Source organism: Pezoporus flaviventris, unplaced genomic scaffold (genome assembly GCF_033815535.1).
Source record: "Pezoporus flaviventris isolate CSIRO_AGI_PZ_B2104156 unplaced genomic scaffold, CSIRO_AGI_Pfla_v1 ptg000036l, whole genome shotgun sequence".
Classification (NCBI taxonomy): Eukaryota; Metazoa; Chordata; class Aves; order Psittaciformes; family Psittacidae; genus Pezoporus; species Pezoporus flaviventris.
Genome location: NW_026892584.1, coordinates 16,080,874 through 16,105,868, shown reverse-complemented (window position 1 = coordinate 16,105,868; position 24,995 = coordinate 16,080,874). Strand labels below are relative to the sequence as shown.

The 24,995-nt window shown below is 45.9% G+C and overlaps 1 protein-coding gene across 2 annotated transcripts; it reads right to left on the bottom strand.

Annotated features, from left to right (window-relative positions):
- Positions 1-1,613: 1,613 nt before the first annotated feature.
- Positions 1,614-20,048, bottom strand: BMF (Bcl2 modifying factor). 2 transcript variants are annotated; one of them, XM_061463358.1, is made up of 4 exons: positions 19,028-20,048; positions 18,021-18,116; positions 16,698-16,861; positions 1,614-3,562 (listed from the first exon to the last, which is right to left on the bottom strand). In XM_061463358.1, exons 2-4 carry the CDS (start codon positions 18,109-18,111, stop codon positions 3,461-3,463), a joined length of 357 nt encoding a protein of 118 aa, XP_061319342.1. In that variant the 5' UTR covers positions 18,112-18,116; positions 19,028-20,048; the 3' UTR covers positions 1,614-3,460. The 2 variants fall into 2 exon arrangements, with proteins under 2 accessions (XP_061319342.1, XP_061319341.1); XM_061463357.1 differs by having other exon boundaries at positions 17,796-18,116; positions 19,028-20,030.
- Between the last annotated feature and the right edge of the window lie 4,947 nt (positions 20,049-24,995).

Here is a 24,995-nt window from a genome sequence, read left to right as displayed (position 1 = left end):
TTGATGTATGTCTGTGGCCACACTGCAACAGCTGCTCTGCAGTAAAGATCTCCTGAGTGCATGATCAAGGAGCCTTACTAACATGGAATGGGTGACAAATACATGGGTGCTGTGCATCTGTGTATTCATTGATAAACATGTGAAATCTTACCACTATTTCCTCAAGTAGGTAAGTATGAAATAGCTGCTTGTCCCTAAGTGAATAATCACCCTGCCTCTCCAAATCTACATGAAACAAAATAAGACTTTTGGGTTGACAGAGCATATTTCCTTTCTCCAAGATATGCAGATATCGAATATAATTAAAATATATTATCAGTGGTTGTAAATCTCTGGCACCGGTAACCAACACACATATTGCAGGAAGTCAGCCTTTGTCTAGCATTAGCTCTATGTCTCCAGTGAAGTACTGTTCAAGGAGATTTTAACTTGAGACCCTGGCATGACCAATTTTGATAAGTCTGTTGTTATAGTGGGAAGTACAGACTGGCAAAGATGTGTCTTTCCCAAAGCCCATTGACTCTATTGAGGCAGGCAGCTTGAGTGAGGAATGGTCTCAGATACTTGTTTCTCCATGATAAGAAGAGTCTTACCCTAGATAAACTGGTTGGGTCGCAACACCAGAAAGTCCCAGTACCAGATCTATCTTTAGAGCTTACACATCCAGAGAACAGGCCTCACTGGCCTGTTTTGCAGTCACGCCAAGGGAGAGGGGAAAGGGAAAGTTCACTATGTTTTTTAAGTATCAGATGCGCTTCCTGAACTTTTTGTAGTTTGCAGGGCTATTACCACAGAATCATAGATTCATACAATGTTTTGGGATGGAAGGGACATTAAAGATCATCTATTTTCAACCCCCTGCGGTGGGCACGGACATCTTCCACTAGACCAGGTTGCTCAAAGCCCCATCCAGCCTGGCCTTGAACACTGCCAGGAATGGGGTAGACACAGCTTACCAGGGCAACCTGTTCCAGTGCCTCACCATCCTCATACTGAAGAATTGTTTCCTAATGTCTAATAGAAATCCCTTCTGCCTGCTTAAAGCTGTTCCCCCTTATCTTGTCACTACATGCCCTTGTATAAAGTCCCTCTCCAGCTTTCTTGTAAGTACCCTTTAGGTATTGAAGACTGGTATAGGGTCTAGCTTTGCTCCTGATGAAGGGCTTCTGGCAACCAGTGGGAAAACACAAACATCACATCCGAGGGCATGCCCTGTGGGCAGGCAGCACTGCTGCATTGCTTCCTGAGCCTTAGCACTTCCACTCCTGCCTCTTTAAGAGCTTTTAAGAGTATTCTTAACATCCAGCTTCCCAGAGATCACCAATTCAGTCTCTGCTTGCACTACCACTCACCCTTTACCCCGCATTTAAGTCTGTGTTCTCCAATGACCAGCAGTTACTCCAAGCAGACTGTGCAAAGCAAGATATTGAAAGCCTCATCTCTGCCATCATGGATAGAGAGTGGCTTTCCATACTCCTGCAGCACAGTCAGCAACAGCTATCACGTGTATCCCTCTGGGTAATTCTGTAGTGCACATGCTTAAACAACACAAACCCGAAACCAATCCCCCCTCCTAAATAAATCTCCCACCCTCCCTCTTCATAAAACCCACCCCCCCAAAATATTACTTGAGATTCACTGATACGAATTATTAACCATCATGGACAAACATATTACTCTAGCTCTAGCTAGAAAAATAACATAAGAGGAGAAAAAAAAAAGCTTTGCTCACATAAACTCTCCTTATGCTGAAAAAGAGAGTGTAAATACATGCAAGTGAAAAAAGAGTGGGGACCTCTTTCAGGGAGCTAAAGCACATTTTGCCACAGTAGAGCAGGATGCAAACCAAGAGAATGGGGCTGGGAGAGAGGGAGAAAGTCCAAATTTAACTGTGTTCAGCAAACTGTTACCAGACACTACAGTGCAATGATGAGATTATACAAATACCAGAGAAAGCATGAATTAGAGAAGGATAAGCAGAGAAGGGCAGAAGAGAAAGCATATGTGCAAGTAGACTACTCTTCCCGTACAGTAATGCTTAATTTTCAGAGTGGACCAAGAGCTGAATTCCTCAACACCTGAAGTCAACATCTGTAACAGGACTGAAGAGCAATTCTTTGGACAGCTTTTCCTCATACTGGTATCATTTGAGGCCTACAACAAGGTGCAGTGGCAATGCGGAAATGGTCTGAAGAAAATACAGTCTGTATTGCCTTTCTGTTTGTGTTTTACCCTAGCTGTCACTGGGTTTATGAACTAATGATAGTTAAGGCTACAGAGAGTAGCAATCGATATTTAAGGCTACTTCCTTTTGGTAGGGTAATTTTCCTGTGCTCGTCCAATAGTACCAGTCGTGTGGACAAACTTCTGAGTGATACAAACTGGGAACTGTTAAAAGATCTCCCTTGAAGTCATACTACTGCTGCTAGTCAAATATGCTTACAGTAGCCTCCAAACATTACACATTAGAGTAATGGACAGACTGCTTATACAGTGTACAGGTCAGACTAGTTGCTAATTAATTTCCCTGTCAAATCCTGAAGCAAAACTATCGGATGCCTGGGACCTAAGCCTTCCTGACCAACCATATTATAGTACAAGAAAAGAAAACCAAAACAAACACCCATGATAAAACTAATAAAAACATATACATTAGCATTGTAGAAGAATGATGCTTGTGCCATATTCTACGGTTTTTGGCTTTATGCTGGCTCATGGGCACTGTGAACACTGAACTGGAAAAAAACAGTGGCAGAAACTAATAGCCACCAGCAACCCCCGCAAGGTTTAATTTTAAGACTGTTCTACTGAAATGATTTTTTGTATTGATGGTAATGACAAAGAACAACTTCATATGAGAAAACTGCAACTGGTGCCCAGTGGAAAGACTGAAGAGATCAGATTTCTTTCTGATGTTCTCTCACACAGCATGCAGGGAAATAAACAGTAACCCATGCAGAAAACAAGTAACTTGATGGGTATAAGATACTTGAATGTTTTCATTACTAAAAAGAACTTTCTTTGAGGAGGAATCGAGCATCTCTGCTCTGGAAGATACCCAAAGCATGTTTAGAGTCATCAATCCCAGGCATCATTTTTAACTAGCAGCCAAAATGACACTCCTGCACTCTACCACTGACTAGCACACAGGGCAGAGGAAGCTCTTAGTCTAATACCTGCCTCCCTTGCACAGAGGTCACTGGCGCGAGGAACCAGCAGCAAGCTTTACCAAACACACCCACATTCTGGCTTTCCTTCGACAGTGTTGGACAAGAGCTCCCTGCCTCACGAGGCAGGCAGCGGCAAAGAAGAGTCCGTAAAAACCCTCAAACTTGAAGACGAGTGTCAGAAATTCAGAGTCCTCACATCCGGCCGGCGGTGTGCAATGTCTCGCCCCCGAACCAGTGTTTGTTCAGTGCTCCCTGCAGACTGGATGCGGCCTGAAACAGGCAGGCGAAGCTCACCTCTGCCCAGTGTGGTTCCTGTTCACCTCTGCGTTTAAGGCCAAGTTGTGTAGGAAGAGAAAAAGCTGCCACCACACTTGATTTCTGTTCTGCTGATGCTGTAGAGGAGAACAGTTGGAGCAAGGTTATTTATATTTCTAAAATTGCAACATACCACTTCTCTTTTCCAATAACAACTCAGTTACACTTTTCAAGAGCAGACACTTTAATCCCATCAGCATAACAAGGGGGTGCAGCAAGGCATGAGGGGGGAGAGGGAAATGATAAGTTCTCCAGAAATAATTGTAGCTCTAACATTACAAAAAGAAAAGAGCAGACCCTTTATGCATTGTGCACAAGAGGATTAAACTTTTTTTTTGTGCTTGTAGGATTTTGCAGAGTTTAGCCAAGTGCTGTTTTTAATCAGATTGGCTTCTGAGCCTTTCAAAAGCCCCAGCTGCATGAACAAACAACCTTTTTTTTTTTAAAAAAAAAAAAAAGCCCCCCTTCACCCTGAAAGTAAAAAAAAAAAAAGAAAGAAAAAAATATAACTGGTGATCCATCTGTAAGTGATTTGACACCGTGAAGGTCAAAGGGTTAATCTTCAATTTAAACCACACTGCTGAGACAGCAAAACTCTGATTTCATCTAGTACAAGAAAACACATTCGTGCACACACACACTCCCCCACCCTCCCCCCACCACATTTTCCTTCCCAGCATCTCCAAGATAATACTGCCCTTTTTATAGCCACTTTTGACAGTAAGCCATAAATAATCAGCCTTGGAGCCCTTTCCTACTGACTGGAGCCAATTAAACCTTAAGCAAGACCATACTTGAAAACACACAAAAAACCAAAACCAAGAGGTTATTTCAGGTCCCATTGTCAAGGAAGAAACATGGGAGTTGAGTTTCAGGGGGACACCAGACTCTATAACAGAGCTTTGGGGCAGGGACACTGTTCCTTCTTTTGTTATATGTAATCACCCCTGCAAAAGTGGCTCTGATTATACCCCCACGTTCCCTCAGTTTAATGGTATCTCATACAAACAGGTGGGTTTCTCTTTACATTGCCCAGCCTGGGATACTATTTCACCTCAATAACCAACCCTCTATTAGAAGTCAGTCTTTGTTTTCCCATCCAGAATTCCATATTTGCTAAGCAGGACTGATCATTTCTGGAAAACAAAACAAACCAGCCCCAATCTACCCCCTCCCCCTGCCCCAATCCCCAGCAGACAAGGAAATAGAAGACTGACTTCCAACAACTTTGCCTCAGTACACAGGAGTTCATAAAAAAGCACTGAAGCACATTATATGAACAAGATGTTTCAACTCAGATTAGCCCAACAGGGCAGAACAACCCAGTTGCAAGGCATTCTTTATGTAATCACAAATAAGAGTGAGTTGCGCCCAGAGCTGGTGTATTGGAGATGTGTCAATAGACAGCTCTTCAAAGCCCTTCCGGATAGTCATTAAATTATGTTTGTATTTCAGCGCCAGTTAAACCACAAGTACACACAAAACTGGCATCAGAAAATGTGTGTTCAGCTTGCACCTTAGCAGTGCATCATTCTTCTTACCCTCAACACTTAACATTTGTCTTCTGAATTTAGAAGAGTTCACACAGATACCATTATGCATTTCAACACCATTGTGCTTGGAGCATAACCCACGGACAGTGACTCTAAGAGCCTAGTATCATTTATTTTCAAGTAACCAGCCCTGGGTTCAGTCTGTAGTTACTGTCTAGGCAGACATTGCTAGGTTTACAGGTGAAAACAAGCTTTTATAAACTATCCCTTAGGGCTGGGTTACAAAAACCTATTTTGGACTCAAAAAGCAAGATGCTTTCTGTTTTGTTACTCGCCTCTCAGTCTGACCAGGCTTGTCTTTCCTCATCAAACTCCAAAGATTCTTCTTATCCTCCTCCATAGAGCCACATTCTCAAATCTGCTTGAACATGCACATGGGACCACAATGTCTTGATGACATCTAGATACCAAGTTTTTATCAAGCTATTACAGATTAAGTGGACTGTTCTGTTTAACTCTGTGTTAAACACAGATTTCTGGGTAGCATTCAATGAAGTGGCATGTGAGCACAATGCCTTCTTCTGCAGTCTTCTCCTGTAAGGAACTATGATAGGAAAGCATGGAGAAGCATACCATAGATGCTCTTTAGACAATCTGCTTTGGCAGATTATTTTATTCTACTGGTAGCCAAGAGGGTAAAGTGTCTTACAGGGACTTAGTATGGGAAATGACTGTGCCACACTGTCAGGAGGACAAACACATGTAAGACTCCCTGTATTAATGTCCTGCTTCATGTAGAAGGCAGCTTTGTGCTTCTCACACACCATAATAAGTTCCTCAATATTCTGTCTCCTCTTTAAGCTTTACATGTTACCTCACAAGAGAACGATTACTTGTTCTTTGCAGTGATAGGTAAAGGAGGCCACATTCAGTGAATTTTTTTTGAAGGAGGGGGTCATTTTCAGGAAGGTACTAGGTTTTGTAACTAAGAGTTTTAGAGCTCTACTTTAGGAAGTTACGACCTGCAAAAGAACCAGTGGGAAGTGGTATCACAAATCCTGAGAAAAAATTCTTTTTTCTTTTTTTTTTTAACTTTATATTCTATTGTGTTTGTTTCACTGCCTCTTGAAGCCATTATTTTTGGTACAGCATTTTTGTCCTTTTCCAGTTAAAAATGTTTCCCATTACTTGCCTAAGACACTAGGTGATCACTAAGGTGATTTCCATGCAAGAGCAGAATAGGAATTATTTTACCCTTGTTTCCTGGATCTCAAATCCCTTTATGAAGGACGCTGACACCATTAATTTTGTGAAAAAAATAGAGCACTAGGCTGAGGGCAGCTTTCCAGGTTTTATTCCTAGACCTAGGGTTTGTATTTCCATGGGTCAGTACTCAGACAGCATTTCCTTCCATGGTGGTGTAATCCCACACACACTTTCACTGGCTTGTGTACTGAAGCAGACTGCTCACACTGTCATCTCCTATACTAGTGCAGAAAAGTGAGCTAGCACAGGACAGTGATCAAGGCCAGAAGTAATCCGATAAAGAAGTTGCCTTTACTATGGATCCTAACCCATATGATCCATGGCATCATGTAGTCAAGCTGAAGCTTGTGCCAGCACAACAGAAAGGTTGTAAAGAGGTTGTAAAGAAAGAGGAGTGAGCTGGACTGCTTGTTTCAGTAGCAAGGCTAGCAAACAAGGTTTATAGAGTTATGGCTTCACTTCTGGGCTGATCTGCTTTCCATGGCTCTAATTCAGCATGGGACAAGAGCCACAGAATGGAAATGGCAGACACTCTTTGCAGTAGAGAGTAAACAATTTATGGAAAAAACTGTCCTAGCCTAAAAAAATGTCCTTTTCACAACTTTCAGTAGCTTTTCCCTACACAAGCCTCTGCCAAGACCAAAATACTCAAACTTTTCAAGACTGAGGGTTTTTTGGTGTGGTATAATTTAGCTGCCAGGAAGGACAGAAAACCCAGGAGAGTGGCTCCATGAATCTGGCATCTAATGTTTTCAGATGTGATATGTTTCAAGTAAATTCCTACAGATTTCTAAGACTCATAACTATTGTAACACAGGTTTATAATTTTCCTATGCTTCACTGTGATGATTTGTCTCTCATCAAAACAATTCAATCCCAGGAGTCGCTACTGCACAGAAGTATCCGGGATGATGAACACTTCGCCACCTCTATGCAGTGGCAACACACTGATCATTTTGACACTTCTATCCCAGGATGGAAAAAAAGCCCCTTTTGCCCTCTGTACTAGCTGTAACTAAAGAAGACTAGACTTGTGAGTACAGTAAGTCAACACAAAGCTGGAAACACATAAAACCATTTCCTATTGCAGCTGCTGCTTTTTAAAGGGGATATCCTTAAGAGTCTGTCTGTCTGAGGCGTTAGCATGAATGCTTCAATGAGTCACAAGGAAAGGCCATTTTACAGGAAAAGTGTCCTCTGCAGCAATAGTACGTTAGTGAAGCCTATTCCGTGAACTGCGCTGAACCAAAAGCCAGAATACTGGTAAACAAACACAAAAAGCAAAGACTTTTACTGGAAGCAAATGAAAGAGGGACATGATTGACCCAACATTTATTCCCTCCCCATAATTAACTCCCAATACATGTTTTACATTGTAAGCATACAGATATGTATCAGTCAAATAGCACCCCAGATGTGAAAAGCCTTCTACTCCTACAAGCCCTTGCATGGGGTGATCAAGGGAAGACCAGGACAGGCAACAGACCTCAAAGAAAATGTTGTTACTCTGACACAGCTCCTTGAATCTTTGAACATAAATGTTTAACAGATGAATAGGATTCACTTTTCCACCCAATACATTGTGCCATTAATATCCCTCATCATGCACAGGACGTATGTGGGTCTGGTACATTCCTATCACATATAACGAACAGTGCACCTGTCTACCCTCTTGATCTTATGGGCAACTTCTGACTTTGCTTCATGGCTTCCAGATGGTTAACGGTCAAATTCCGATCCCATCTTAACTAGAAGGATTAAAATATGGCCATAAATGGCACTATTAGAGCAAAAGAAGAATAATGGCGTATGTGTACACAAAAACATCACTCTTCCTTTAATGACTAATACAAGTATTTGCAATAAGTTGTGGGATTTTATTTATTCACTGAAAACAAAAATACTTGCACACCAGGAGCAGTTGCTGACTCATCCCTGAAGGCTGTTTTGGCTGCCAGGTGGCTGGAGGCATATTGTGCTACCACAAAATATGCTTTAGCTCAGAAAGACTAGAAAGCCACAGTCCCCAAGGCAACAGAGGTTACAGAAGGTGTCCCCCGCTGGAGAGAGAAATGCAGGCCAATGGAAGTCAAATACAAATCTTTCCAGCTGTGATTCCTAATGACCAAAGAATAATGCATGTGTAAAAGCAGCAGGGAAAAAAAAAGGAGATGGTAACAGAGAAAAACCAAAAGAGGAGCTTAGTCGCTTCCTCGTGGTGACAGAGACAAGAGGATGAGGATCCTCCTCAGGGACCTGCATCCATCTGGCTTGCAAACCCCATGGCTCTCATATGTGGGACTAAACTTGTGGTGGAAAGAGGCATCATCTCAAGTATTGCTTCCTTTCTGAAAGCCTCCATCAGGCTTTGCAAAGTAAGGTAAGTGACGTACGTTTATGGAGAGAGTATACACAGGAGCAGGCACAGCAGAAGAGATGCAGGCGCAGCAGATCCCCATAACCACTTTACAGGCTGCCCAGCCCGAGCAAGGGGGGACGACACTGACCTGGGCCAAGGCACTGGTCCGAGCGGCAAACAGCAATGTTCACTGCCCCAAACCTGCTGCAGGCACAGCTGTGCAGGTGAGCTCGTTCTCAACTTTCTCGTAGCTCAAAAACAAATACGCAGCCACTCGCTCCTTCCTCTCCAAAGCGGGCAGGAAGGGGAAGCAGACAGACGCCATGGCAACAGCCAGCTGACGGCAACCTGGGAAGGGCAACCACGGGCCACCACGTTCCCAGGCCCCCAGCCTTCCTCTTTTGCACCCCTGGGGGGCACACCGCCTTGTTTTCCATATATACAGTAAATAAGGGTCTTGCATTTCCATACAGCCACACCTGATGCCACTGTCTACCTGCGCCATGGGGTCTCGGGGGGATTCACCCCCGTAATGCGGGGTATGAGGGTGCAGAAGAGATGCTCAGACCTGGCCTCTGTGCCCAGAAGACACCCACCCTTGCCCACACCCACAGCTGCAAGCAGCAAGCCCAGGCAGGTCTGTTCAGTGAGACCCCAAGTGTGAACTAACAGAGCTGCTTTGCACCTTACTCTGTTGAGCACCGAACCTGCACCGGCTGTGGGGGGGGGGGAACTGATCTTTACGTCGCATCCATTTCCTCACCAGCAGCAGAAGGGAAGCGCTCCTCAAACTGCTCAGTGCGCGGGAGACCCCCCCTGGTGATTAAAGCTTACTTCGGAGGGTTGTTAAACTAACACTTTTAACAGTTTTTACAGGAATATATGCTTGCGGAGGGCGGGGGGTGAGCAGGGCTGTCCGGCTGCGAGCGGAGCCCGGGGGCGGGCAGGTGCAGCGCTGGAGCCTGCGGGCACAGCAGCCTCTCGTCAGCAGTTCTGGTGACTCACAGGCTAAATTTAGAGAGCGATATAAACACAGCAGCAGCCGCAGCGCAAACACTGCCCGGCACAGGCGCTCTCACGCACGGCCTCGGCTCCTCCTCGCCCGACGGGACAGACCCCGTCGGGGGCTCTGCTCGGCGGGTGGCTGCAGTGCCCCATCGCCAGCGTCCCGTCAGGCGTTACATCAGGAAAAACCGAACTGGGGTTAACAGAAGTTGCCTCACCGCTTTTATTTTTAGACCGCTATTCTTTCTGCTGTGGTACGGTCCTCAGAAAGATTGCTTTGCCATTGGCAAGGGTAGCTACCAAGGAGAAACAACAACAACAAGAAAAAAAAAACAACAAAAACTATAAAAGGCTAGCGGGACATTCTTCTTCAATGGCTTGAAACAAAGGACTCTGCACTTGGGCACTTGCTTTCCTGCCTTTCCACCATAAAATTTAATTGAGTAAAATACAAACATGCACACTCCTCACCATAAATAATCAGTCCAAACATCTCATCATCCCCCTCAGAGATGGCAGTATCTTAATAAGATCAACCAACCTAAGCGGAGGACTGGAGGCAGAACAACTGGGTTCCAATCAGCGATCCCTGTATGATCTCAGACAAGTTATAACCTGCATTTCCTAGTCTCCCACACTAAAAAAGAAGTGGGATATTACCGCAATTGTTTCTTAATTGAAAAATAATTTCTCATCTGTCACACTGCTACAAGGAGAAAGCACATTATTACTGTCACAACCAGCGTGATGCTGCAAGAGCCAAGGCCATGCAAAAGCGTGTGAGACTACTGGGGTTGTACAGAAGCAGCAGCACTGAATGCTATTTAAATTACACAGCAATACTGCAGGCAATGTTAGAAATACTGCAAAACAATTTGCATGTGCTGCCCAAAGAATTATTTTGTGCTTTTTAATGTGTGCAACCTTGATATTTTGAGGTTGCGGCCCCACTGCCTTAAGATACTGAAGTCCTGCGTCCAGCAGGCTGAAGGATGCACAGAGTGCTATCGCACAGAGCTTGCACTGATCTTCTGCCACCCAGCTCCCTTATCCTCTGCCCACTTCCTCTACCAGAGCTAGGCAGGAAGCTTTTCTTTTTAACATCATCTCCTATTTTCAGCAGGAACTAAACCATAATATATCTAAATCTTTTGTCGGCTAAAAGCATAGAGAAGAAGGATAGATTAGGCTGATGCAAAAGTTTTGTGGTTTTTTTTAGTAAACCGATACACAATGCTTGTATGTGACTGTTACAGCAACAGTTTGTATAGCCCAACTTCCAACAGCAGCCTTGCGTGGCTGCAGGAGGAAAGGCAGAGGGCAACTACATGCAATAGCTCCCCCTAATACTCTTTCAGCAACTAACTACTTTGAGCTTGGGACTTCCCTAGTCAGATCGGGTTTCTGTTTATGTAATGTCTCCTTCAATGGCCATAAACTTGTCCCAATTCCCCTTGAACCTAGATAAAACATTGGGATGCACAATATGCCTTGACAAAGCATATAGATAGCTCCACAGAGCTATGTATTGCATTAAAAAAATACCTCAGTTTCTTTGAGCTGGCTCCTACTAGCTTAACTTGATTTTGCCTAGTTCTTGCACTGAAATTAGTCCATCCATCTCCTTCATGTCACTTTTGATTTCTGTTTAATATTGCTACCCTCTTGCTTTGTGTCTTTTTTAGGCTTAGCAGTCCTAGCCCATTTTTTCATTTTTCATATGGAAGTTTCATCATCCTCTTGCCTTTCTCTGAACCTTTTCCAGTTTTGCTGCATCATTTTTGGAAGAAGGAAACCAGAACTGTATGTAACATTCAAGATAAGGGAGAAATATGATTTAAACAGGAGAATAACTATGTTCTTGTTCTCAGTGTCTTAATATACCAAATAATTTCATTCAGATCAGATGTGAAAGGGTCTAACAAGTTTCTGTTAACCTAAATGTCAAGTAATCAGCTCCACAGGCAGCAAGACTTCGTAACAGGTGCTAGACAAGGGCCAGCAGGTTGCTGTGTCATTTGTATGCATAGGGGAAGGTGCACTTTCAAGCCCAAGCTTCACTGTCATTGGTCAAAATGAAAAAAAAACCAAACCAAAAAACAACCAACTAACAATATTATTAAGCAAAAAACCACAAACAACCCCAAACCAATCTGTCTCCACATCTCCACTGACTGTGAGAATTCCTCTTCCCCCTATGGCACACTCCTTTCTTCAAGTCTAGGATCCCAATTCCATGTCCCTGCAAGAACTTTGCTTTACATTTCAATCTTCTCAACCTCATACCCAACTTAACCCCTGCCCTCCAAACTGGGCTTGTTCACGTCAGCAGTTCTCTGTCTGGTACTCTCCCTCACCATGCTCCTGCATCCTCAGCTGGTAATTCAAGTCCTGCACTGATGGGCAACCCATAGACAGCAGAACTGAAGAGGTGACCCACTACTTTCCACAGCCACAGCAGCATGGGCCAGCAAGCATTAGCTAGCAGCAGAGAAGATCCTGAAACGTACTGAGCTACTCGGGGAAAAAAATGAAAGCACTTACCACAAGTCTCAAAGAGACTGCAGGTACAAGTAAAGTATAGAGCTGCTGGTACTACAGGCTCAACTGCAGGACAGTTTGAGAGCATTATGTTATTAGGAAGTTTTTCTGAACACTCTTCCTAAAATGTAAAGTCATCATAAAGGACAGTTTCCTGAAAACAATTACAGTTTAAAAAAGTTTAAAATTCCCTGAGTGTCCTCAATAAATGATGGAGAAAAGCCTGATGGAGTTTGGAATAAATGATAGACACATAGCACTGTGCACCCAGTCTCTCACACCACTAGGTTTCTGACAAGTGACATGGGCTCCCCATTGCATAAGCAGAAGTGTCTCAGAGGAGGCCCCAATAACTCTCACGAGAGACAAAGGGGAAAAAGTATGCAAAACGTTATCAAGTTTCACTTTCAAAGGAAAACAACATTTCCTCCTGGACATTTTCAGTGTCATTAACTTGGGGCAAACAGGTACATGCCTCACTGTTCACAGCCTGTGTGGATGCGGGCATTCATCTCCACAGACTGCTTGAGCTCATAGCAGTGACAGCAAGAGAGTTACTTGCTGAATCAATTGGGGAATTTGGAGAAGCAAAGTTTTCTAGAGCTAGATCCACACAGGATTTTTGAGCATGGTCAGCATAACTAAATCAACTGCAGGATTCCTGATGTGTTGGAAAGGGGCTTTGTTGTTGTTTGTAATGCACTTATTTACTCAAGAAAGCTCAGCTCTGATTCAGCATCTGGTTCTCATTGAGGCTCAGCTTTTTTTAAACCAAGCTTTCCAGATGGGTTGACTGAAGCACAAGGAGGTCAAGAGACTTGTCTGAGGTCATACAGCAAGTCAGTGGCTCTGCTTGGACCAGAGCCCAGAACTGTTCAAGGCTACCACTCCTTGGCTCTTAAAGAGACAATTTTATTCCCTGTGAAGTGATCTTATCACCACGGAGATGTGATAAAAGCAGTCCCCTCAAAACTGCAGCCTGCTTAGAAAGAGTTATTTTATTTGGAAAAACCTGTAGCATTCCAGTGTCTCAATGGAGCAAGTCAGATTGAAGGGGTGTGATTCTGATATAGTGTCATCCACCCCGCTCTTGTATAACCTCGTGCTCCTATGGGGCGGCTTTACGCTGCTGCTGCCGTCCCTGGTTGTCTGCTCACATCCCATCTAGCAGCATATCATGCTGCAAAAACCACTATCAGTCCAGCACAGGCTGAAGCCCCTTGTCAAGGCAAGAAAACTCAAGTGTACTTGGACCTGAAGCACAGCCCAGGCACTTGTTGCCACAGCCAGTGTGGCACAGGCAGTGCATCCCAGCCAACTGACCAGCAGATCCCTAAATTCAGCTCTGTTCTCCATAATCTCAGAATGCACTCTTTAAGCTCAGCCACAGGCAAGCAGTTCACAGATCCCACAACAAAGGCACACTTGCTCCAAACCAAGAAGGAGCAGACAGGTACTAGGTTCTCCTGCAGAAAGCATGCCTTGGCTCTACCTTTGTTTTCCAGGGCAGGGTGCGAAAAGCACAACAGAGGGAACACTGCCAGAAGCTGCACAGCCTCAGACACGTAAGAGGTACTAAAGAGCTCAAGAAGACATAAATGGTTCTTGCATGTCATTCTGCAGAGCCCTTTGCAAACTGGATCAACCTGTAGCGGGCTCTGCTACTTAGGAACACAGAGTGTTGCTCAAGTCCTTCCTATCACAAATTCAGCATCTTAAGATGAAAAAGCCAGGTTTTAAACTACTGTGTTCTGTTTAATATATTAATGGGAAATGAAACCCTGAAAATTATGTACATGCCAAAAGCAAGCATAGGTGCTGCCAACTCTCTTATTCTTACGAGATGCATACCCAGAAATCTTTTGTATAGCCAAGAACCACAGAATAATACCATATAGCTTCAGGATCCCAGGGAAGAGATAACAGTGACTCTCCAGGGTTCCCAGTGTGGGCTGGGGTTACACTGTGCATGTGGCTGAGTCCAGTGACAACTTAGTGATGTCAACCCCAGCAGCTATTGCCTGCTCAGTTCCTCTCTGCCAGGGATGTACATTAACCAGCAGCCTTTGTGTCAACACAGCCTTGCTGCTATGGCAGCAGAACAGGAGCTGTACCTGAACTGCCTCAGTCTCACAGACCTCAAGAGCCATAAGAAGGCAACTCTTGGGCTAGCTGGATGCATTACTCCAATGCTGAAAGCTTTTCCTAACTAGCACTGAAAGGGCACACTTGTTTTCTTTCCACACGTTCACAGATAAGATGTTTTTTAGGCTCCAAAAAGAGGCACAGCTTGTTGAAAACCAGGCTTGCTCTCTCTCAGGACCTCACAAGACCACATTGGTGTGACTAACTTTGCGGTATTCTAAATCTGATTGAAGACACCACTCTGGAAAGTTGGTTTTGACCAAATGTTTGAGATGAGCTGGAATGGGACATCCAAATCAGGGATTAGTTTCACAGCAAGATAAATGACAGCCCAGTTTTCCTTGTCCCAGAGACTGCCCCTTTCAAACCACAACACATTGTGAACCAGTTCTCGTGTCTCCAGAGGCAGGCTGCTTGCTCTGCAGCAACAGGCTGGGAAGAGTCACTGCACATAGGACAGAGGGGCTCCTGCACAGATCTGTGCCAAAAGCCAAAGAAAATCCTCCATGCAGGGCTAGGAGGGAAGGGATTGGGCATACAATAAAACACTCCACGGGTAACAGTGCCTTGGACACTAGTATGTGGCTCAGTACTCAGTTTTCCTGACAAACAAGAAAGAATCCCTTAACAAATCCAAATGCCAAGGCCTATCCCAGGGTCAGGCTGTGGAGAACCACTGGCTGAACTGCTCTGTCCTGGGGTTAAGTTTTCGGGTTGGGGTTGGTTTTTTTTTTTCTGTTTTGTTTTCAAATTTAAATGGCTCAGCGGCTCCCCCCGCCCCCTTTACAACTTGTTGCTCTTCCAGTGCAAACAAAGGCAGCAGAACTCCTCCCATGCTGGCCGGCGGCGGACGCTTTTGTTTACTACGCGGCCGCACGCCTGGCTGGCCTGCACCCGCCGCGGGCAGCCGGCCCGGTCCACCGGGCGACGAGGAGGCCGGCCCGGCGGCTTCAGCGGGGCCGGGCTGGGTGGGTATTGCTGGATGGGTCTCCACGGCACAGAGATCAGATAGGTACACTCCCCCGAGGTGACAGCTCACGTTACAACCAGTTCCACCACTTCACGCCAGGGGCTCCTCACCGAGATGGTTTAACCTGCCCTGTCCAGCGAGAACCTGGCGAGGGAGAGGGGGGGTCTGCAGCTATCTCTGGTGAAAAGGTAGCACTGGGGAAAACCCCACGCAGCCAGCCACACAGCGTATGTTAAAGATCTCGCGGTAGCTTGTACTCCTGCAATTTGGTAAATGACATTCATGGCTCTATCTGCATTTCCACAGGCTAACCTTCCTGTTACAGCTGCTTTAATCCTCCTGCTATTCGGAGATGAAGAGTTCCAGAACTCCCTCCTCTCTCTGATGACACAGCGAGGACCAAACCTTTGCACAGCCACAAGCCACATTTTCTGACCAGGACAGAGATCCTCACTTACCTTGAGGAGAATTGCAACAGATCCCACAGTTAACGGAGCACCAGCTCACTTGGGGTGAGATAAGCCTTCTGTCCCTCTCTAAAGTCATGAAGTGTCCGCCTCTTCATATGCAAACAGATACATGTTCTCCTTGCTGGCCTTGCATTGAAGTGGCAAAGTTCTGCCTACTGCCAAACCTCCCACTCCGACAAACTGCATGACCTGGGATTTCCACCTCAACTCAGCAGGGGAAGGAGGGCAAGGCAGAAAGCATCAAGGGATTTAGGGATGCTGGTTTTGCTTTGTTTCTTTGAAGAGCCGGGTTTGCTTTTTTTTTTTTTCCCTAAGAAAACAAATCAAGATTCTAGAGTGCGGTTTTCAGACCTGATGGCATATGACAGCTGTCTTTTATTGTGAAGAAGTTAGTCACAAGTCTGAGGCACTAGCTAGGACAGTCTGACAGAGGAGCTGCTAGCAAGTCTACCATGATCTAAATATACACTACAAGAGAACTACCCCTAGATGACAAGGAGTGTCAAAAAAGACTCCAGGCTTGTTGTCATCTTCAAGATGAGGAGCTGGTATTAGTCACAGATGGCCAATTGGGCCACAGAAGAGAGGATGCTGGTGGTGAGGACAGTGGAGAAGAAGAGTAAAAGCTGTAATAAGAAGCAAGGGGGAGATCCATGGGGAAAGCCTCAGTGACCCTGTTGCAGATGAGCTGAAAGAGCTGGAATAGCAGCAGCTAATGCAGAACAGCTATCTTCCCAGGCAGTAAATACAATCCCACACATTCTCTTCCCTCCACCTGCTATCTTTAAGATGAGCCAGCAATCTAGCATAAGCAAAATCCATCAGGATACTGCTGCCATTCCATCACTGCTGTCAGTCTGCTGCCTTAGACAACAGCCTTGCTTAGCTGATGCCTGGAGCAAGTCTTCTAGAGCAGAGCTCCTGGGTAGCTACCCCCCACCTACCCCTGCAGAGACACCCTACCCTCTGTATGTGGAGCCGGTGGAACTGGTCAGCAATGCACTGCAACTTCCGTGCAATCTGCACCTCGGCACGCGCTTCCCGCTGACCTTCCTGAGGCTCCTCTTGGAGGTGCGGATCCAACACAAAGTCAGCTGGAGGGATGTGTAAACGGTAACCAGCATTCCCTACAAAACAGATGTCAGAAGAGTCATTCTTCCAGCTCAAAGAATAGCCTTTCTACTCTGTACACTTTACAGAGGGAAGAGCTGCACATAATCCTAAATTTTCGAGTCACGCTGAAGTCCAATTCCTGAAGCCCAATAACTGTGTACCATAAGCATGCAGTAAAGACTTGTATTGATTAAGCAGAGCATTGTGTTGCTTCCCATAATCAAATGACTGGCAGGCTCTTACGCTTGGTTCCATTTGCTTGTTTATAGTTCAGTCAAGTGACAATTATGACAATTGACAATTTTTTTATGACAATTCTGCAGTTTTACGAGATCTGTGCCACAAGTTGTCTCCCATTAAAGGTTGCTGTATCTTTTCTGCCAGACTTTTCTCAGTTCTCTGGCATTTAGTGAGACTGATCTGAATTAAAGCTGAATCAGATACACAGAGTGGTGTGGTATCCCATCAGTTACTAGCGAAATACTGGATGGATGTGCTACTTGTCCAACAACTTAACTCCAATAAAGAGCCTAAAAGCTGTCCTGCTAAGTGTAAATTTTTGTATTTCATTCTCTCCAGTGAAAACTTCTTAGTCTCCCTATGTGGATGAGACCACTAGAAGTTAAAAAATGTAGGCAAATTGTAGGATACAAGGTATGGTGAGCACTTAAACATCTAGCAATAACATAAAACATGACAGAGTAAAGCCATAAAGAACAAGAGTGGGAATATTGAAGACAGCGGAAGCAAAGAGCAAGTGCCTGATTCCTGCAGTGGACAAGCAAGGGTAAGAAAATACAAGTTATCTTTCCTGAGGGAGTAGGACCAAAGCAAAATCATTTCAGTCCTTTAATAAAATGCCCTAATGAAAGAAACCTTGCTTGATTGGGGAAGTTCTAGAGGGACAGTTTCCTTGCTGCAAAGGTGGTGACACTGGAGTGCTCTTACCATAGAAGAGTCTCCGGGGCTCTTCAGTGACTCCACAAGGCAACATAACATCCTGACTGGAAGAGGACGGGCTGAGTGTTTGAGTTGCCTTGTCCTGCTGCTCAGGATGCCTGATACCGGGACCACAGCAGTGTGTGAGGGGGAATAGTTGAAACCTCCCCAGAAGACAGCTGTAGGACTGGTTCTGTGTGAAAATGCCAGTTGCAGTCATCTCACCAGGCTGACCTGCAAGTCCAAAGTCATCAGAGTGAAACACGTCATCGTCCAGCCCATCCAGGCTAGAATAATCCTCTTCCAGGTAGCTGGGGCGATCCATTGCTCCTGCAATAAAGGGACATTTGAAGAAACAGCTGAGACACAAGAATGTTGTCAGTGATAGAATGCCTTCTGCTCCAACAACAAAACACAGCTTTTTTTTTCCTTGCCTGCCTGGCTCTCTCCCTCCCAGTGCTGCCCATTTGCATGGGCAGGAGAGGCAAATGGTGAAGGTCAGGACTTTGTTTCAAGTGCCAGCCCAGAGAGAAAGTTCACGTGTCTGAGAGTCCACCCACAGCTCCAACCCAACAACTGGTCACAAGGAGGGAGCCAACCCCCAACTTCAGCACATAGAAACTCAAAAAACATTGTCTTAAAAAGTAAACCCAACCCTTCAAATTGCCCCATAGCCATATAGTTTCTTTGGGTCTGCTTTGCTTCCATATTTGAACTTTATAGTATGCCCCATTCACTTTTTTCCCCATATATCACTTACTGATGAAGAAAGGCTCTTGTAATCTCAAGACTGCAAGGCCAGATTTTTAAGAAACCCCAGTGGTTACAAAACTCGAGAGCTGGCAAAGCCATTTCTGTGAAGCTTTCCATAACTTCTCACTAAAAGGGCCAACTTTCAACTTCTCATTTCTTCCCTTAGCTCAACTTAAGACATGTCCCAAACCTGGAAACGCAGTCACTTCATTACCCCTCTTACCCTCAAGCTTACATGCACTGTCAGTGCATTAGTTCACCTTACTACTAATGAAAAAGCATTGCTGGTGTCAGTGTTTAAAGGAGGACTTCTTAGTCCTGTAGTTGCCACAGGAAACACTCCTGAGCTCTGCTGCAGCACAAAGCTGAACAAAGATGGCTGAGGAGAAAAAAAGGTAAGTCCTAAATCACTATTTCAGAGCTCTTTGCAAACATATGCCGATTAGAAGCAGATTTACCAAAAATGCTTCAAGTCCCTTTACTGTTACCTGTGCATCTAACCCAATTGGAAGACAGACTCCTAAGAGATCCATCTCCAGGATTTCCACCCAGTTCCAAACAAGGCAGTGAAATTCAACTCTTCTTGTCTCTTCCTTTGCTCTGGTTTGCGAAGCATTTAACAGAACGGAAGACTAGCAAGAGGAATTTCAGGCCTAAAGGAGACATTAATAATAATTTCATAAGGCTGTGTTCAGTGCTCCCCTTGGTACTCCCATTTCCCCCCAGGTGAGCAGCACTTACAACACCAGCTCGCTAGAGGAGACAAAGGGACTGAGCAGTGCAAGAACGATGTGTGCAGGGTGTAACTCGGGGGCACTGTGGTTATGTGCAAGTTGTGACATCTCAGCGGTTCACTCAGCTCAGCTACAACCCCCAAAGAGGGGTTTGTAGAGCAGAACAGGTACCAGCCCACAGCTGGCCTGGCTCTCCCGGGTGACAGCAGAACTGTCTTGGCGCAGCACTCGTAAGATACTCATCCATAGCTTAAAGTAGCACACCGAAAGGAATTACGGGCCTTTAGGCACAGCAGCGATGAGCTCCTGCCAGCTCTGCTGCTGGACCGCGGTCACCTGAGAGAGAGGCAGGGCGAGAACGTGTTTTGTCTTTTCAGCAAGCCTTGCCAGGGCTCATCCGGCAGAGCCCCGCTGGGACACGGGCAAGGAAGTGCGACAAGGACACCGAGCTAGCCGGGGCAGCCCGAACCCCAGCAGAAGAGGGGTTAGAGAGCAACAGGTTTTGCTCGACCCCCCTCAACACGGTCCGATTCTTTGCGCCGTTCGTCGGGATCCGCCGCGGGCAGCGGCACCGGGGAGCTCGGGTCCGGCCGCACCGACACGGGAGCTCGCAGCCGAACCCCCATCCCGGGGCTGCGCGCGGAGCCGAGCCGCTGACAGGCTGGTGCGGGGAGCCGGGGGGAGGGCTCAGCGCGCACGTGCGTGCCAGCTTCCCAAAACAAAGCTGGCCGGCCGCGCTCCGGCACCGCCAACTGCTCTTAACTCTTCCCCTCCCGGGACCCAGCCCCACGGATTCACTCCCAACCGACGGGGTTAAACGCGGCTCCTTCGGGACACCCGCGCCCGGCGGGACGGCTGGTACTGGCACCGGTGATTACCCACTGCCTACACCAGCGAATCGCTGCCTTCTCGGTGTCCACCGGGCTCATTACCAGCCCGCCCGCACCCCACTTCTGCTCGCTCCCCGGGACGCTGCGGGGCCCCCTACAGAACCTGCTTTACACCTCCCGCCCGGGCCGGGACTACGCCGGGGGCAATCGCCTTCCCTGTCACGATCGTGCTCAGCCTTGGTGCCTCCACTGACCGGAGATATGACTCCTGAGGGGCCGGCCCCGAGTGGCGAAAGAGCGTCCCGGACACTCACCGAGAAGCGGAACAGGCGTCCCGGGAGGAGCCGCCGCCACCGCTACCACCACCACCGCCGCCGCGTCTCCAACCGCCGAACTGCCGCCACCGCCGCCGGGCGGACCGCGAACAGCTGACGGCGGCCACGCCCCCGCCGAGCCGCGCCCCGCCTCCGCCCGCCGGCCAATGGGCGCTGAGGGGCGGGCACGCCGCGGGGGGCAACCGACGCCTCGCGGGAGGCTCGCCCTGCCCTGCCCTGCCCGGCTGAGGCGAGCGGTGAGCAAGGGGCAGACACCGTCGTGCGTCACCCCAGCGGCGAGCACCCCGCTGTGGGAACGCCGGGTACGCCGTTCTCCTCATCGGTGCCAGGAGCGGAAGGAGGCGTAGGAGAAGGCCCAGCCTGCGGCCCAGAGACAGGGCTGCGTCAGGGGGAGAGCAGCCGTGCTCCATCCTGTTCCAGGTGGGAGCAGAGGGGCAGCAAACGTCTTTGTCAATTTTCACGAGTCCCAGTGCCAGGATAGGGTAGATCCTGATTCTCCATCGATCATCACAAGCCAAGCGCTGAGCTACCGGCACAGCTGGGCTGGGTTTAGAACTGATGGGAGTTTGACTTCAGCAAGTTATTTTTCAGCGGAACTCTTATTTATTGGCTTTTAAAATTACTTTAAAAGTCAAAGAGAACTTTCTAAGTTTGCAAATCGAGGTATGAGGGATTAAGGAATGCTTTGCAGCATACTGTGTTCCTTCCTGTGCGTGAGTAATGCACAGGACTAAAGAACTAGGGTAATAAATGTGAATTCTCAACAGCACTTTCTGTGATGCCCCAACACTAAGAAGATTAAGAACCTCCCCCCCCCCCAAAAAAAAAAAAACCCTAAACCAAAATAAACAATAACAAAAAAACCAACCCCAAAACAAAACCCCAAGCCTCACACTCTGAACAACAGCTCAATGCCTTTTACCCTTACTCTGTCACTGATTTATCAGCTTCCCCCTGAAGCCAGCAGCATAATACCACCGAGTTCTGAGAGGCCAGACCAGCTCCTCAGCACAGCACCCTGGCAGGCTGCTCTTAAAACCAATGTAACAAGATCACTTGGAAGGGAGATTTTAAAATCCAGCTGGCAGCTAAGTAATGTTAATTGCTGTCAAGTCTGCCACACAGTTATTGAGGTTTGTAACTTTAACTCAGGAGGGGTTAGATTGGAAACCGATTTACTAGGAAGGTGAGGCAAATTACTGCAGGTTCCTGAGGTGGCATTCTCCTGACCAGGCTTTGTGAGTCTCTCCAGTGAATGCTTTAGAGTCGCTGTGATTTTGGGTGAAGTATTTACAGTTGCCATTAATAGATTAACAAGATAATAACATGCATCCTCTCCGAGAACCCATTTCTTTTTGTTTCTTGTCCAAGGGTTCATTTTTACTCCTTTATTTGCCAGAAGGCTTGAGCCTTTGCTTTATTATGAGATCAGCTCATGTTTGAGTTGTACTTCACCAAGTGAAAAGAAAAAGGACTAATTTCTTTCATTTTCAATAAGGGCTGGGATCCTAAATTAATTAAGCCTCATTGTCCACTTCTAATAGTCGAGGGAGTTGCGATAAGAGGGGAGAAGAATGCTATCAAAAAAAAAAAAAAAAGGGCAACAAAAAGGCATTCCATATCTCCAAGATGTTCACATTTTATCATACTGCTGGTCAGGCCCTGGCAAAATGCCAGCTGCTGGAGGGATACTTCTAATTTCAGCGTGCATCACTATAAATAAAAAATGAATGTGCTATGGGTCCAACCACTTATGTCTTCCAGACTGAGTAATAACTGCCTGCTGGTTAGGCTCATTAACAGTAAAAACAGTACCTGATCGGCTTTGTTTTCATCTCACTGAGCTGCAGTTGGGGCCACACTTTATATCCCCAGAGGCTGCATTTTGGGAACTCCTACTGTGTAGAAAATGTATGGAAACTGAAATCTATGTATATAATCAGGCTGGATGGTAAGAGAGCTCAGGAAGGATATTTGTGCCTTTCAGTGATTAAAAAAAAAGATATGGCAGCATTTCTAAGAGAGGGGACTCGGAGGGATTCCTTGAGGAAATTAGACATTGTTAAGAAATGGCTCCGAGTAAATAGACCGAAACCAAGACAGAGACAGCAAGTCTGAAATGGAAATTTGTGAACCGGGGGCAAGTTATACCACCAACCTCACTGCACTCTGCCAAGAGAGTTTCTACAATAGCATGGAGACAAGCTTCTTACCTGGGAGCAGAAGCCCCAGGGACGGACATTGCCTGAGTTTTTGCTCATTAGTGTACATGGTGGCATTTTGATTCAAGAGATTGATCTTAAATCGCGTGCAGGAGTGTCCCTGTGACATCTGTGGAGGGAAATACTGTGCCATCCTCTAACCCTTCTGTCAGCCTGCTCTATTACTCAAAAGACTAGTGAACAAAATTGCTTCTTTTATTTAGCTAGCTCCCTCCCATATCCCTTATGTGTCTTCAGCACTATTTCATCTTATTTTACTGACAAAATGGTATTGTCAGCATTGCGCTGTAATTGCAGAGTACATTGTGATCTTGGGCATGGGTCTTGCAAGCGGCTCTGCCTGGGTGGGCTCCGAAACTCACACAGGGCCAACTTGACTTTGGCAGGGGTAGTCTTGTTTCATGAACTCAGTTTTCATTTTTATTTTTCTATTTTTCTAGCTCTCATGGTTAGAATAGGAAAATTAAGGGTAGCCTCATGGATCATAAAGCAAAGGATGAACAAGGAAAATCTTTTGGGGTTGATTCTGTTTATTTTGTTATCTTAAGAACATTTGGTCAATAGGATGATTTTTCAGGGGTTCAATCTGAGTGCTGAGAAGTGGAAAATTATGTCTTCTGCCCTGACACATATCAACAAATTTATTGTGTTCTGCCACATTTTGTGTTGTGTGAGGCAGGAAAAGCCCAGCTTGAATTTCAGGCTTTGACCATCCTTGTGCATTCCTCATGTGAGCCAACCTCTTTGAGAAGGCTGGCCTCTGTCCTGATGGAAGGGCTCATTAGGTTCAGCACCCAGTGCTGGTAAGAGAGAGTGTTGCACATTTTGAAAGGTGTGTTTGAGAGCAGGATCACTTGCTGATTATAAGTAATAGTGAGAAGATGCTGCTGTCAGGGTTTTCTTCTGAAAGGAGCAGATTTTAAGGCATCTTTCCAGGGTTTTTCCTTTTCACATTTCTGAAATCAAAATTGAAACACTCTTTTTCTCCCCAGATAGTGCATTGCCTGGAAAATGCTTCATACGCTCTCATGGTGCTGCACTTGACTCTTACCACAAATGCTGAAGGCAGGACTTTGCATTTTCAGGTGTGCACATCTCTGTATATCACTAAATATGCTCTTGTATGCTGAAGTCACCCTGATTTTTGCTCCCTGCCTTTTCTTCCTTTCTTCCTTCTTTTCCTCCTTTCTTCTTTCCTCCTTTCTTTTCTTCATTTCCCTCTTCCTTTCTGTCTCTCTCCTCCTTCCACTCTTCCTTTCTCTCTCTCTCCCTTACTCTACACCCTTTTCCCTCTTTCTCTTTTCCTCTCTTTCCTCTTCTTTCAAAAAGCATGCTAATGATTTAGGGGGAAGTTCCCATGAAGATTTCTCTTCCTTTTGTTAAAAAAAGAGACCAATCCCCCCATTTGTTTGCATCTCTGTGTTTCTTCCATTGCCCATCTTTTCCTCCTGATTCTCTTCTTTCCTGTATTCTACTTTGTCCCATCTCTCTCCTATGAGTTTACTTCTTCCTCTGTCATCTTCCCCTCTTGTATTCCTGCAGCATAAACTTCCTAATGTGTTTGTTACTTGGATTTCATAAGGGGGCTGTGCTACATGCTAAAGTGAAATCTGTCTATAATTTTTACAAAGCTGCAGCCTCATTCTGAAAAGGCCTGATCCATTTCTTGCCAAAGGCAAAGGAAATCTGACTTCAGACAGATAAGATTCGACTCTAGAATACCAAGAACTTTTTTGAAGGTGATTGGTAATGGGTAATGAAGATACCCAAGACTCACCAGATATACTCAGCACTGGGCAGAGTTGAGTCTTTCTGTCTCTATTGCAGGAAAAGTTATAGTGCTGTTAAATGTCACAGCTGGTTGATGTATAACCTTGGGGCTTGACACCACACTCTTCACTGACTGCAAGGGCTCCCTGCCTTAATGAGTCTGTTTGATTCTGGAGCTCTGTTATCACAGAACCACAGAGCAGCTGAGGCTGGAAGGGACCTCCAGAGGTCATCCTGTCCAACCCCTCTGCTCAAGCAGACACCTACTTCATCTGATTGCTCAGGACCATGTCCAGACAGCTTTTTCATTATTGTCAGTGCTACTCACAGGACATAAAATAGAGAAGCCCTTGCTGAATTGGGTCCTAACAAAGCACACTGCAAGTGGTCCTAGTAGAACGCAGATGTATTACTGTTCCCACCTTAGCGAAGAGGAACGTCACATTTGTGCATCATGCATTTTGGCAGATAACTGCCAAAGACTGCACATTGGACTACATGGACCTTTGGCTAGAACCAGCAGAGAGTATTGCATTTATTTTGGTAAATGGTCAGCATTACTTCT